This window comes from Salvelinus namaycush, chromosome 11 (assembly GCF_016432855.1).
Source record: "Salvelinus namaycush isolate Seneca chromosome 11, SaNama_1.0, whole genome shotgun sequence".
NCBI lineage: Eukaryota > Metazoa > Chordata > Actinopteri > Salmoniformes > Salmonidae > Salvelinus > Salvelinus namaycush.
Window position 1 is genome coordinate 18,690,049 of NC_052317.1, and position 13,867 is coordinate 18,703,915.

General features: G+C 42.1%; 1 protein-coding gene across 1 annotated transcript; it reads right to left on the bottom strand.

Moving 5' to 3' along the window:
* Positions 1-79: 79 nt before the first annotated feature.
* LOC120055886 (tyrosine-protein kinase Lyn-like) lies at positions 80-13,452 on the bottom strand. The gene is made up of 13 exons (XM_039003923.1): positions 13,299-13,452; positions 10,185-10,321; positions 9,965-10,019; positions 9,694-9,799; positions 9,414-9,512; positions 9,141-9,244; positions 8,869-9,018; positions 8,488-8,640; positions 6,670-6,852; positions 6,429-6,505; positions 3,679-3,832; positions 1,379-1,510; positions 80-957 (listed from the first exon to the last, which is right to left on the bottom strand). Exons 2-13 carry the CDS (start codon positions 10,314-10,316, stop codon positions 755-757), a joined length of 1,548 nt encoding a protein of 515 aa, XP_038859851.1. The 5' UTR covers positions 10,317-10,321; positions 13,299-13,452; the 3' UTR covers positions 80-754.
* Between the last annotated feature and the right edge of the window lie 415 nt (positions 13,453-13,867).

The following is a 13,867-nucleotide window of genomic DNA, read 5'->3' on the forward strand; positions in this document are numbered from 1 at the left end:
AACTTTCTAGTGCTGATGACACTTTTCAAATGACTTATTATAGGCCAAAATTATGAAATATCTGCAAATAAGTATTTTTATTGATACATATCATTTGCATTTATTCAGGTTAATACAATCACAAACACGTGATGTCACACATCAATATCTCATTGCAAATAAAACTAAAATACAACAAATATACATGAAATAAATCATTAGTCTCATTATTTTCGTAATTCAGAAAATAACCCAAAAGACCAGCTGCTAAAATAAATCAATGTACCTTGAAATATAAAGAAAAATAGAAATGTAATAGATGAAAAGGTAAGCATCTGTACTAGTAAAATGTATGCTTGAATTCAACATGGCAAACAGATATGGCTAAAGTGATAATAAATATGTGGTAGAATGTCTATTTTGTGCTGTTTTTCAATGTGATAATTATTCTACAGGTTTGATCAGTCAGTCAACAGTAAGCCATTTGTTATTCGATCATTTTCCGTGAAATGCTGAAATGCACAAGCAGGTCTATACTTCAATATGAAGTTGAATTCATAGATTCATCTTTAGCTTGCTTAACAAATAAACAAGCAGTCAACTTGTCCGACAATATCTACTTCCGCTGAATAGCTGATATTGTTGCTGGTGGATTGACTATTTCATAATGAAACTAGCACATTGGCAGATGTATGTACATCCCAAATGACACCCTATCCCCTACATAGTGCACTACTTTTGGCCAGAGCCCTATTGGGACTCAAACATTGACTTCCTAGGGCTGCTGTTGGTACTGGCCCTCTGTGGCGGTGTAAAAGTCATCTAGGACACTCTGGATGTAGTCAAATGTAGGCCTGTCATCTGGCTTGCTCTTCCAACAGCTGGTCATGATGTCATAGAGCTCGTTGGGACAGTTCTCAGGGCGGGGCATTCTATAACCTCTCTGCACGGAAGTCATCACCTCACCATTACTCATCCCTTGAAAAGGAAAAAGGGAACAGAAAGATTCAGAAGTGAGGCGAAGCAGATACTCTGAAATGCAGGTCGACCCAAATTGAAAAAAGCAAATGTGACCAATTCTATTTTCTGTGGGGAAAATGGTTGATCAATAGCGGAAAAAATACAAATAAAGTCAGCAGGTATTTGGTATTTCCTGACGCATCACAATAAATACCATCAAACCAAATACAGGGTCCTTCTCTGGAGAATACCCCTCAACGATCTCATGCAATATCTGTCATTAACCAGCAGATGGCGATGAATATATATTAACGCCTATTATTTCGTTCATTCAAGCTCTATATTTGGCAGCATATCGTGGGGAAATCAGGCTTGAGTAGCTAGTCTTAAATATGAAAGTATTGTGTGTGTTTATGTGTATACGGTTGCATGTAATTACCTGGGTAAGGTATTTTTCCATAGGTAATGATTTCATACAGGAGGACTCCAAAGGACCACATGTCTGATTTGATAGTGAAGGAGCCATAGTTGATGGCCTCTGGTGCTGTCCACTTGATGGGAAACTTTGCACCTGTAATGGGCAAACAATCACATATTCAGAGGACGGAATAGTTTGACACTTATCTGCCTAACCAACCAACCAAGGTACAATTATATACACTAGTACATGTTTGGACTGCTGACAGAAGCATTCTTGTACAAACCAATATGCAATGATAACCAGTTTGCTTCTAGCATGTTTAAATTGCTGAAATGTACCTCTACTTCCTCATTGGCATAACAAAAAACAAACACACTATGCAAAGCCTGATCCAAGTCCCTTAGATAAACATCAACATCATGTCCCTCAGCAGTACTGGTCTCTACAGATACGATCTTACAAAATATACACAATTACACTACTGTAATAACTCTAGAGAGCAACAGGGAATTTCTCTATACTGTCTTGCTCAGCCAAAGATGTGACACTAGACAAATCGTTTTGGGAAAAACTCACGACGCATGATTAATCAGTTACAGAACTGATTAACAGTAGTTACAGAACTACCCACCACAAGCGGACCAAGCAGCGTGGTATGGAGGAGCAGAGGGTTCAGGACTCCTGGACATGGGAGGAGATATTGGACGGACAGGGACCCTGGAGACAGGCTGGGTAATATCGCCGCCCGAAAGAAGAACTGGAGGCAGCTAAAGCTGAGAGGCGGCGATATGAGGCAAGGCAGCGCAGCAGGCACACGGGGAGATTGGCGGAGTCAGGCGATAAACCTGAGCCAACTCCCCGTGCTTACCGGAAGCAGCGTGGTACTGGTCAGGCACCGTGTTATGCGGTAAAGCGCACGGTGTCTCCAGTGCGCACTCATAGCCCGGAGCGCTATATGCCAGCCCCCCCCAAGTGCCATGCGAGAGTGGGCATCCAGCCAGGGCGGATTGTGCCAGCTCAGCGCGCTTGTCTCCGGTGCGCCGTTTCGGCCCAGGGTATCCTGCGCCGGCTCTGCGTACTGTGTCTCCGGTGCGCCGTTTCGGCCCAGGGTATCCTGCGCCGGCTCTGCGTACTGTGTCTCCGGGGCGCTGGAAACGTTCAGGTCGTCCTATGCCTGCGCTCCGCCCTAAAGTGGGCATTGAGCCAAATGGAGAGGTGCGAGTGGTAAGCACCAGATCTCCAGTGCTCCCCCACAGCCCGGTTCGACCTGTGCCTGCACTCTGGAGGGGCCGGGCTAAAGTGGACATTCAGCCTGGAGGAGTGGTGCCAAGGGTGCGCACCAGGGCTCCAGTGCTCCCCCACAGCCAGGTTCATCCGGTGCCTCCTCTATGCACCAGGCCTCCTGTAGGTCTCCCCAGCCTGGTGGGCCCTGTGGCAGCTCCACGCACCAAGCTGTCTCTGTGTCTCCTCCCTCCAGAGTCTTCCTCCAGTCCGGACCCTCCAGCGACGCCCTCCAGTCCGGACCCTCCAGCGACGCCCTCCAGTCCGGAGCCTCCAGCGTCGCCCTCCAGTCCGGAGCTCCCAACAAGGGTCCCCAGTCTGGGGCCCGCTACGAGGGTCCCCAGTCCGGGGCCCGCTACGAGGGTCCCCAGTCCGGGGCCCGCTATGAGGGTCCCCAGTCCGGGGTCGGCGGCGAGGGTCCCCGCTCTAGAGGCGCCACCCAAGTGGGCCAAGCCAGAGGTGGAGCGGGGTCTATGTCCCGCACCAGAGTCGCCACCGCAGAGAAATGCCCACCCAGACCCTCCCCTATAGGTTCAGGTTTTGCGGCCAGAGTCCGCACCTTTGGGGGGGTGTACTGTCACGCCCTGACCGTAGAGAGCTTTTTATGTCTCTATTTTGGTTTGGTCAGGGTGTGATTTGGGTGGGCATTCTATGTTCATTTTCTATATTTTGTATTTCTTTGTGTTTGGCGGGTGTGGTTCTCAATCAGAGGCAGCTGTCTATCGTTGTCTCTGATTGAGATTCATACTTAGGCAGCTTTTTCCCACCTGTGTTTTGTGGGTAGTTTTCTGTTTTGTGTCTGCACCAGACAGAACGGTTTCGTGTTCCATTTTATTATTTTGTCTCAGTGTTCAGTTTAAATAAATAATCATGAGCACTTACCACGCTGCGCTTTGGTCCGATCCTTCTCATTCCGACGACGAACGTTACAGTTATGAATATTATCACATGAATCACACATATGTATAACAGTATGGCCAAAGTACAGTATTAATATTGTACTAACTAATTCTAGCATGCACATATGGAAGGCTCACCCTCTCTGGCTGTGTACTGGTCATCTTCTATAACTCTAGCAAGGCCAAAGTCAGCTATTTTACACAGCAAACTCTCAGACACCAGGACATTGGCTGTTCTCAGGTCACGGTGGATGTAGTTCTTCTTCTCAATGTAAGCCATTCCCTCTGCAATCTGAAAAATGATGAAAGTTCCCCTCAGGGATTAATAAAGTACCTATCTATCTGAAATGAAACTCAGTTCAGCATTCGACCCAAATCAGTAAAACTTTACGACTCTGACTTGTGTCGTTTTGTTCCCATAAAACAGTACTGAAAATGCTTAATAACTAGACTTCTCTTCTGAAAAAAATTCAGTATGGCAAATGTGCAATGCTGCACAACATGCACCACATGACCAAAAGTCTTTGGACACCTGCTCGTCGAACATCTCATTCCCCGTTCTGCCAGTCACATTCTCTTAAAGTTCCCCAAAGCACACATCCCTGGGTCACTCCTCTTTTCAGTTCGCTGCAGCTAGTGACTGGCACGAGCTGAAAAAAACACTCAAACTGGACCGTTTTATCTCCATCTCTTCAATCATGGACACTCTTACTGACTGTTGTGGCTGCTTCGCGTAATGTATTGTTATCTCTACCTTCTTGCCATTTGTGCTGTTGTCTCTGCCCAATAATGTTTCTACCATGTTTTGTGCTGCTACCATGTTGTGCTGCTGCCATGTTGTGTTGCTACCATGCTGTATTTTCATGTGTTGCTGCCATGCTATGTTGTTGTCTTAGGTCTCGCTTTATGTAGTGTTGTGGTGTCTCTCTTGTCGTGATGTGTGTTTTGTCCTATGTTTAAAAAATAAATAAAAAAATGTATCCCTGTCCCCACAAGAGGCTTTTTGCCTTTTGGTAGACCACCATTGTAAATAATAATTTGTTCTTATTAACTGACTTTCCTAGTTAAATAATGGTTTTAATTTTTTCTATAACATTCTCCAATCTTCTGGGAAGGCTTTCCGCTAGATGTTGGAACATTTCTGTGGGGACTTGCTTCCATTAAGCCACAAGAGCATTAGTGAAGTTGGGCACTGATGTTGGGCGATTAGGCCTGGCTCACAGTCAGCGTTCCAATTCATCCCAAAGGTGTTCGATGGGGTTGAGATCAGGGCTCTGTGTAGGCCAGTCAAGTTCTTCCACACAGATCTCAACAAAACATTTCTGTATGGAACTCGCTTTGCGCATGTCTGCATTGTCATGCTGAAACAGGAAAGGACCTTCCCCAAACTGTTGCCACATAGTCGGTAGCACAAAATCGTCTAGATTGTCATTGTATGCTGTATCATTAAGATTTCCCTTCACTGGAACTAAGGGGCCTAGCCCGAACCATGAAAAACAGTCCCAGACCATTATTCCTCCTCCACCAAACTTTACAGCTGGCACTATGCATGTGGGGAGGTAGCGTTCTCATGGCATCCGCCAAACTCAGATTCGTACAGAATCTGCCAGATGGTGAAGCGTGATTCAGCACTCCAGAGAACACATTTCCACTGATCCAGAGTCCAATAGCGGTGAGCTATACACCACACCAGCCGACGCTAGGCATTGCATATGGTGATCTTAGGCTTGTGTGCGGCTGCTTGGCCATGGAAACCTATTTCATGAAGCTCCCGACGAACAGTTATTGTGCTGACGTTGCTTCCAGTGGCAGTTTAGAACTCGGTAGTGAGTGTTACAACCGAGGACAGGTGATTTTTACGCGCTACAAACTTCAGCACTCTGTGGTCCCGTTCTGTGAGCTTGTGTGGCCTACCACTTCGCGGCTGAGCCGTTGTTGCTCCTAGACATTTCCACTTCGCAATAACAGCACTTACAGTTGACCGAGGCAGCTCTAGCAGGGCAGAATTTTGATGAACTAACTTGTTGGAAAGGTGGCATCCTATGACGGTGCCCGGTTGAAAGTCTCTGAGCTCTTCAGTAAGGCCATTCTACTGCCAATGTTTGTCTATGGAGATTGCATGGCTGTGTGCTCAATTTTATACACCTGTCAGCAACTGGTGTGGCTGAAATAGCCGAATCCACTCATTTGAAGGGGTGTCCACATACTTTTGTATACATAGTGTAGGTAATGTTTGTATTTTACCTCTTGGTAGAATTGAATTAGCTAACAAACATTTGACTTAGTTATTACTCAACAGGTTTAAGTGAGCTGGCTGAGTCCATTCTGGGAAAGGGTTGATCTGGTAATCAGACAATTGTTTCATTTCCCCAACTGCATCCTCTTTCACTTTGTCTAACACGTTGTGCAACTGTGGCTAGATGCAGTTTTCCCAAGCCAGAACTGACCACACCTCTCAGTCAATCCACAAAGACCTGATTAGGAATTTCTATTGAACTAATCAGTATCTCAAGTGTACTGACCTACATGGAATTAGGTATTTTCCTTTCAAAATGTGTGACCTTTTTTAGGTAGTTTACTTCTTTGGGGAGGCATGTTATCAATGGTACCTTATGAATCATCATTTCTTATACTTCCATGAGACTCATACTTTAATAGGCGTGTGAGGAACCACTGGATGGTCTTCACTTGTCACTTCTATGTTCTTAGTTGGTTGCAACTCATTTGGAAAGTGTGTCACAAAATAGTATTTAGTTGCTATTCCTCTTTCTGGTTTACCAATGGAAAAACTGACATCATCATCTATTTCTTAAGTGGAAATGTCTGTAAAGTTGAGCCATAATCTTAATCCTTGTGACATATAGAGATGTAAGAAGAACATGCATTACCTGTGCAGAGAAATCGATGAGCTTAGGTAGCTGAACTTTGCAGCCTACCTCACTTTTTAGGAAATCTAAGAGGCTACCTAAAAAAGGAAAGAAACAAAATGTAGGAATAGAAACCAAACCAATGAAAATGTGCAAAGGTGACATACAGAACACTTATATAACTTATGTAACATCAAATGGTGTGTATTGATGAAAACATGTCGGCAAAATGATTAGGAATTGGACTTGAAGTGTGTGTTACCGTTGGACATGTACTCTGTGATGATGTAGATAGGCTCGACCTTGGTGACGACGGCGTAGAGGCGCACCAGTCTGTCGTGTTGCAGGGTCTTCATCAGGTTAGCCTCCTCAATGAAGGCCTCAGCTGACATGGTGCCTGGCTTCAGTGTCTTCACTGCCACCTTGGTCGTGTTGTTGTAGAACGCTGTAACAAGGAGGGTTTTACACAGTATGAAGTATATAAAAATGTCTTCTGATCTCTAGGGCTACCTACTGTATTTTTTTGTCTTTTTATTTGAATGACATTTTGATTGGAAGATTTCACATAAACAGGTGACAGTGATTGCATGCAGTTTCACACGATTAAGTAACAAGGGAACCAATGGCAGTGACATAGAGTAGTGAAGCGAAGTTCATACTCAATAAATAGGAACGAAGGAATTAAGCTGTAACAGTTCAGAAAAAAACAGTTTGTTTGAGAGAGCTAAAAGTAGACAGCAGGAGCCTTGAGACAGATACATTTTCATGTTTCAGCTTCACTGCCCTCTGAACAAACATCATCTGTAAGATGCCTCAGGGGAATGATGATAGAACTGCTAGAGAGACCATTGATTCAAAACAATAACTCTAAGTGTACGTCCCAAATGACAGCATATTCCCAATATAGTGTATTACTTCTGACCAGGGCCCATAGAGCTTTGGTCAAAAGTAGTGCACTATGTAGGGAATAGGGTGCTATTTGGGATGCACATAATAAAATACAAGCTAGGGAGTTTCTCTGGATATATTACTGATTAACAAGTGGAGTTTCAGTACAAGTTTGAGCATTTTGAACCCTCCGTCCAGAATAGCATTTCTTTATCACATAAGTCTCCAACAATTTTATTGTTTCCACTGTGCTAGGTGAACAAGCCCTGAACTTCATCCTAATCTAAGCCTCTTAATTCCTCGTATTCATAGAGAAGAGGGGACTAAACTCTACAGAGACATAACAAATACAAGGAGGTGAATGAGAGGAAACAGGACTGTCGACGGCTCCATCTGGCTGGCTGGCTCACTGTGCCATAGGAAAAGCCCTTAAAGCCAATGAGTTCAGAGAAAACAAAGGAAACATCTTGAGCGCCGTACAGGAGCCCCACAGTCCATTTGGATATTTGCAAAGATGACAACTTCCTGCAATTCATCAAGGCTGAGGTGCGTGAAGGGAGGACTTGAATAATAACAAAATCCAATGCAAATTCGAAGTCAGACATACTCACATTTCCTCTACAGATGCCTCTGATAACAGCGCCAACAGTTCCTTGTACCAGTCCCATCCCTCCACTCTCTAAGGCTGCTCACAATCTCATAGAGACAGTAGGATCAACATTTGACTGTCTGTCTGTCTCAACCGCCCTACCCCTGATACAATTACACCACAATAAAGTGATACTATTCAAAAACAATGGAGAATTCTGACCAAAGGCCTGCCATGACTCATGCATCCACTTACATTACAATAAAGATGACTTACTAATTTGGGATATCTGATAATCACCACTACTATGTTCTTGGTGAAATGACACACAGTCACATACTGTACAACCGTGGTTCCTAACCAGGGGTACTAGGACCCCTGGGGGTACTTGGCCTATCCACAGGGGGTACTTAGGAAGACTCATGAGACCATAGGCCTACTGATAAAATGTACATGAGGGGGTACTTCAGGGGTGCTCCAGGCAGAGCAAAATTCAGTTGGCGGTACAGTAACCAAAAAAGGTTGGGAACCACTGCTGTACACTCACACACACATACACAACACACTCCTCCAACAGACAGGGAGCATCTTTCGTTGACTCACCCATCCACACTTCACCAAATTGTCCTGCTCCTAGTTTCTTCACCATCTTGATGGACTCCTTGGAGATCTCCCAGGCATCTTTGTCCCATGGCTTCTGAGCTTTGGGTTTATCACACAGCTTCTCCAGCTTTCGACAGAGACCATCCGATTGTTCTGACAAGCACACAACAAACCAATGTTGAGACATAGCAGAGTGACATTACTATATTCTTCAGACAAGATATTCTTTATTTACTTTTAGTGAATAGAGAAGTTGAAAGTTTAAATTTGAAAGAAGCCAAGAAAAGTTTAAGGTCATAAATGGTCAAAGAGAAGAGTAACCAAGCAAGATGTTTAAGTTGGTGTAATATTACAGGTGGGCTCAAATACAGTGGTACTCACTGTGATAATGATTTATCATGCTGCCAATATCAGGGAATGTGATCTTAGGAGAGATGTAGAAGCCTCCGTTATCCAGCATGCGGATCTTATAATGTTTCACAGTGTCCGTCCCTTGGGCATCCACATCTCTGATAGACATGGAATAACTTCCTGATAAAGAGAAAAAAACGATCACAATTATACTCATATATTCAGACATCCAAATACAATAGAGTGATTCATGGACCATCTATTTTCATTAGAAAGACTTAGTTTCTCCAGTGGGTCCTTACCCTTTGATGTCTCACTCTCACGAATGAGGTAAGATCCTGCTTTGTTTGCAGGCGCCAAAAGTTGTCTCTCTGCGTCCTTCCTTGTAATTTCCTTAAAAAACCATCTACACAGAACAGAAAAACAATACTATAGTGACACAAATTAGAAATACACTCTTCCCCTGAAATGAACGAAAAATAACAGCTACAGAATGTGCATCTATTAACAGTGAATAGAAAACCTTGTTGGCTCTGAGAGAAATGTGTAAAAGTAATTGTGATGACGACACTCACTCCTCTGTCTCCATGGTATTGGCCTCAGCAACATAATTGGAGGGTATGAACCCTTCTTTCTTAGAGGTCAGAGACTTAGCCTTCCACCATTCACCATGCCTGAAAACAGTTTTGATTCATATGATGTCAATAAAGGGGCACAACAAGAATATACCTATTCAATGATGACACTATTATCTTTTTATAAAATGCTTGAACAAACAAAATTCCTCTTAGTCCTACATTGGATTGGTTTATGTATAAAATCCAACACACTCAAATATGGAGAACAGGCACTTACTCTTCAAGAACCTTAAGCCTTTCCCCCTTCTTGAATCCCAAATCGTCTTTGTGTTTTGCATCATATGGGTATAGTGCAATAACTATTTTACCAGACTCAGATTGCTCTGTGTGAGATAAGAGGGACAGTGGGAACATTTGTCTGCAATCAAATAGTATTGGAATAATGCACTGCACAATGCACTGCAGAAGAAATGGAACCACCATACAATATTTGCTCTGCATCAAATATTACTGTAATAATGTGCAATAAAGAAATAAAACAAGCATACCTTCCATTTTCATGAATACCTGACCAGGCAGGAGACCTCCAGGAGGTGAGTTACTCTGTATCAAAAGATGATTTCAAATCACTACTCTGAACAGTAGTTTTTCAAATGTTGTCATGGTTTCATTGTGCTAATCTATGAACAGTAGTTTGGATCAAATGATAATCACTACAAGAATAATCACTACAAAATAAATACTGTTTCCCCTGACAGTACTACTTACTGTAGCATTTGGTTTACTGGAGGTGGGATCTCTCACATATACAGTTTGGTCAGGACGTACTGGCCGTTGGTTCTTGCCATCAAGCACACCTCCATTCAGACCGTCATTTAGCTTGGATTTTTTACAACCCATGTTGTCTGTTGGAAAAGACACAGAAGTTAACTTTAATGTATTGACCTCGTCTTTTCCATTGGTTAAAACCACAGATGGCACATAGAATTTTGAGCAAAGCTTGCTATTCATCATTTCAATATTCCAACAAAATGGCCATGAAGGAATGAGTGTCGAGAAACGTAACCCAGATGATTATCAAGACACTAATATCAAACATAGATAAACATTGACAGTGTGGCTGTGTGTGTGAGACCTACTGTACACATGATCACTGCTCATAAACACAAATGACTTGTTAATACATACAGTAGCTGAGAAGTCCTGATAAATGCAATGGCTTGGTTCTATGTCATAATGACAGTGCACAATAGAGTTGATAATTAATCAAAGTGCACTGATCAGGATTCAACTGTGTCAATACACTATAAATATAGACCTATTTATTTGCCTTAACATTAACAGCACTACAACCTAACACAGATCAAACCTCACTCGCTAATTTAACATTTATATATTCACAAACATTAACAGTGTTTGTACATTGTCAAGTACTGATAAGTCCTGATTTAAGTCCTGATTTGTTAGGCTTGGAAATGAAAAAGGGTTTCATATTCAGACCATGTACACATATCTGAGCAACAAGCCTGTAGGAACTAACTATGGATATTTGAGTTAGGCTCTTTCTGTCTCAACAGCTGGGATCAGTTAGACATGATAGCTCAGGGGAGTTGAGATCTTCACTGTACTACACTACAACACCACTTGATTCAGCAGGGATTGAAAATTAAATTACATCTCAAAATAGAAGAGAGTGGGTTATTGTATATATACAACCAGCAGTGGTTGCAAATCAGTATCTTTCACTCACTCACACACTCTTTCTCACACACACACACACACACACACACACACACACACACACACACACACACACACACACACACACACACACACACACACACACACACACACACACACACACACACACACACACACAATCTTAGATCTGTACATGTTTTGCTATGTACAGTACATTAATACCATAGACATACGATACAAGCCGCGGTTTGCTATTACCGGCAGGAAACAGGGTTGTACAGCTGGTTCACTGATACCAGGGGCAACACATGATTTCCTGTGTCAAAACACATTTACTCACTCCAAAGACACTCCAATGCTCAGTATCCAGGAGAATTCTCCAATGATTTCAGTTATAAGTTACAGATATCGTCTTATATCAAGAGCTACAAAATAATATAATTAACACAATAGGCCTATTGTTTGATCTTAAACCAGTGTGTCACTAAAACTGAGGGAGGGAAACATTAATTTGTTATTAACTATTCCAGTCAAAATTAAAATTGATTTTATCAGTGTGAGGTATTTTTCTTCCTTTACTTTTCTTTTCTTCCTTTTTTTCCTCAAACTTTGGATCCCTAAAAAAATATTGATCAGTTTTTCTTTCTGGCCAACTAACAGCTTAAAGGTACACCATTCATTTGTCCTAGTCTTGTATTTAATTTACCCCAAATGGAAACCAGATCAGAAACTATACTGAACAAAAATATAAATGCAACATGCAACAATTGAGTTACAATTCATAGAAGGAAATCAGTACATTTAAATAAACTAATTTGGCCCTAATCTACGGATTTCACATGACTCGGCAAGGACACAGCCATGTGTGGGCCTGGGAGGGCATAGGCCCACCCACTTGGGAGCCAGGCCCAGCCAATCAGAATGAGTTTTTACACACAAAAGAGTTTTATTACAGACAGAAATACTCCTCAGCACCCCCTCAGACTATACCGCAGGTGAAGAAGCCGGATCGGGAGGTCCTGGGCTGGCGTGGTTACACGTGGTCTGGGTTGAGAGAAATAAGCTTTTTGTGCATGTGGAACATTTCTAGGATCTTTTATTTCAGCTCATGAAACATGGGACCAACACTTTACTTGTTGCATTTATATAATGGATGTCTGATTGTGAACCATAGCATTTGTTTGTACTAATGCACTGTTGTTGGATGATATGGACAATGCATTAGACCATTAAGCAAGATATCTGTGATAAAAAGAACACATTCAACTCCTCTAGTGCTCTCTATCAAATGCTGAAAAACAACCCCAGCCCTGTTGGGTCCTTTGGGTCTCAGGCTCTGGCTGTCACAAGTGTTGAGGCTGATCTTGCTTGGTTATTTATATGACAGCCAGGAAACGGCTGCAGACAACTTAGAAGAAGACAAATACAGAGGCTATGTGCTACTGTGGCTTCTGTACACTTCCTCATTTGACCAGCCACTGTCTTTTGTCAGACAAGCGAAAAACCCTATCTGCATGTATTTCTGTCTGGTGTTATTTAGGTCAAGGAATATTCCATTTTCTTTAGGAGTTAAGTTGGTTAAACAATACAGAAAATGCAATTCCATTTAGCAATGTTTAATACATAAAAATACACTTAGACCATGCCTCATACACTTTAGAGGGCACAGCCCATGTGGGCGTGCACACGACAGGAATGTCCATCACACCATTGTGAAGTGTGAGCGGGGTGGTGATAGGAACCTATCGCATAGAAGTCTCCCACCGCAGACTGGTTGCCTCGCGCAATGTATCAACGCTACTAGGATCAGGTTTACGAGACTAGCTGCATAGTGCAGTCTACAGTTGAAATAATTTATTTAAAACACATACTTTGGGGTAATAATATGTCCACTCTTAAAACATCCCAAATTGAAAATATAGGCTACGCCAAGTTTGTACACACACCAATTTCTTTAGACAAAGGTTTCAGAACAATTTAAACTTGCGCCCTAAACTGTGGATCGTATCCCGATTTTTAAAAAGAGAAAATGTGGACTATTTTGCCAAATAAACGGACTAGCCTAATGTCTATAGAAATAAAAATGAAGTCATGCTTGATTTAAAAAAAACTACTGATACCTTTAAAAGACAGCTAGGCTATAGAATAGAGGTGCAATGCCATAATATAGGCTAGACTTACCTGTCAAATTTCACTAGTTATAGATGCGTTTTAGCCAAATAAAGAAAAATTGTTGTAATCCACAACTTTCGTATATCTTGCTCTTCATTAGAGCCGAGAATGGACTGTCATAGACTGTTACATTCACCGAACAGAATGAGGAACTTCATATGCTAAATTGTCGGGATTTTTTTTTTACTGTAACTTCCTGGTACAATGTTCATTCGTCCAAAGTATTTGCATAATAGCGCACAACTGAACACATTTGAAAGTCCAATACCTTCAAACATCATGCTAATTACACAGGTAATTTGAGGTCAAAGTCATATATTTACTACATACCTTTTACCTTACACTGGGTTATTTATTTTATAAAGTCAGAGGCACTACAATTTATGAGGTGGACAGAGGGGACATTGTGGAACTACTGCCTGTGTGTTGTTATTAGTGAGAAGCAGTATGATGAAAAGTCAGCCAAAACAAGATATTTATTTCCCAAAAAGATACTAGAAATAAGGATGTGGCCATGTGTCTCTTGCAATTCTGCAGGGGCCAATATTATCATAAGACATACTGTATAATATAATAGC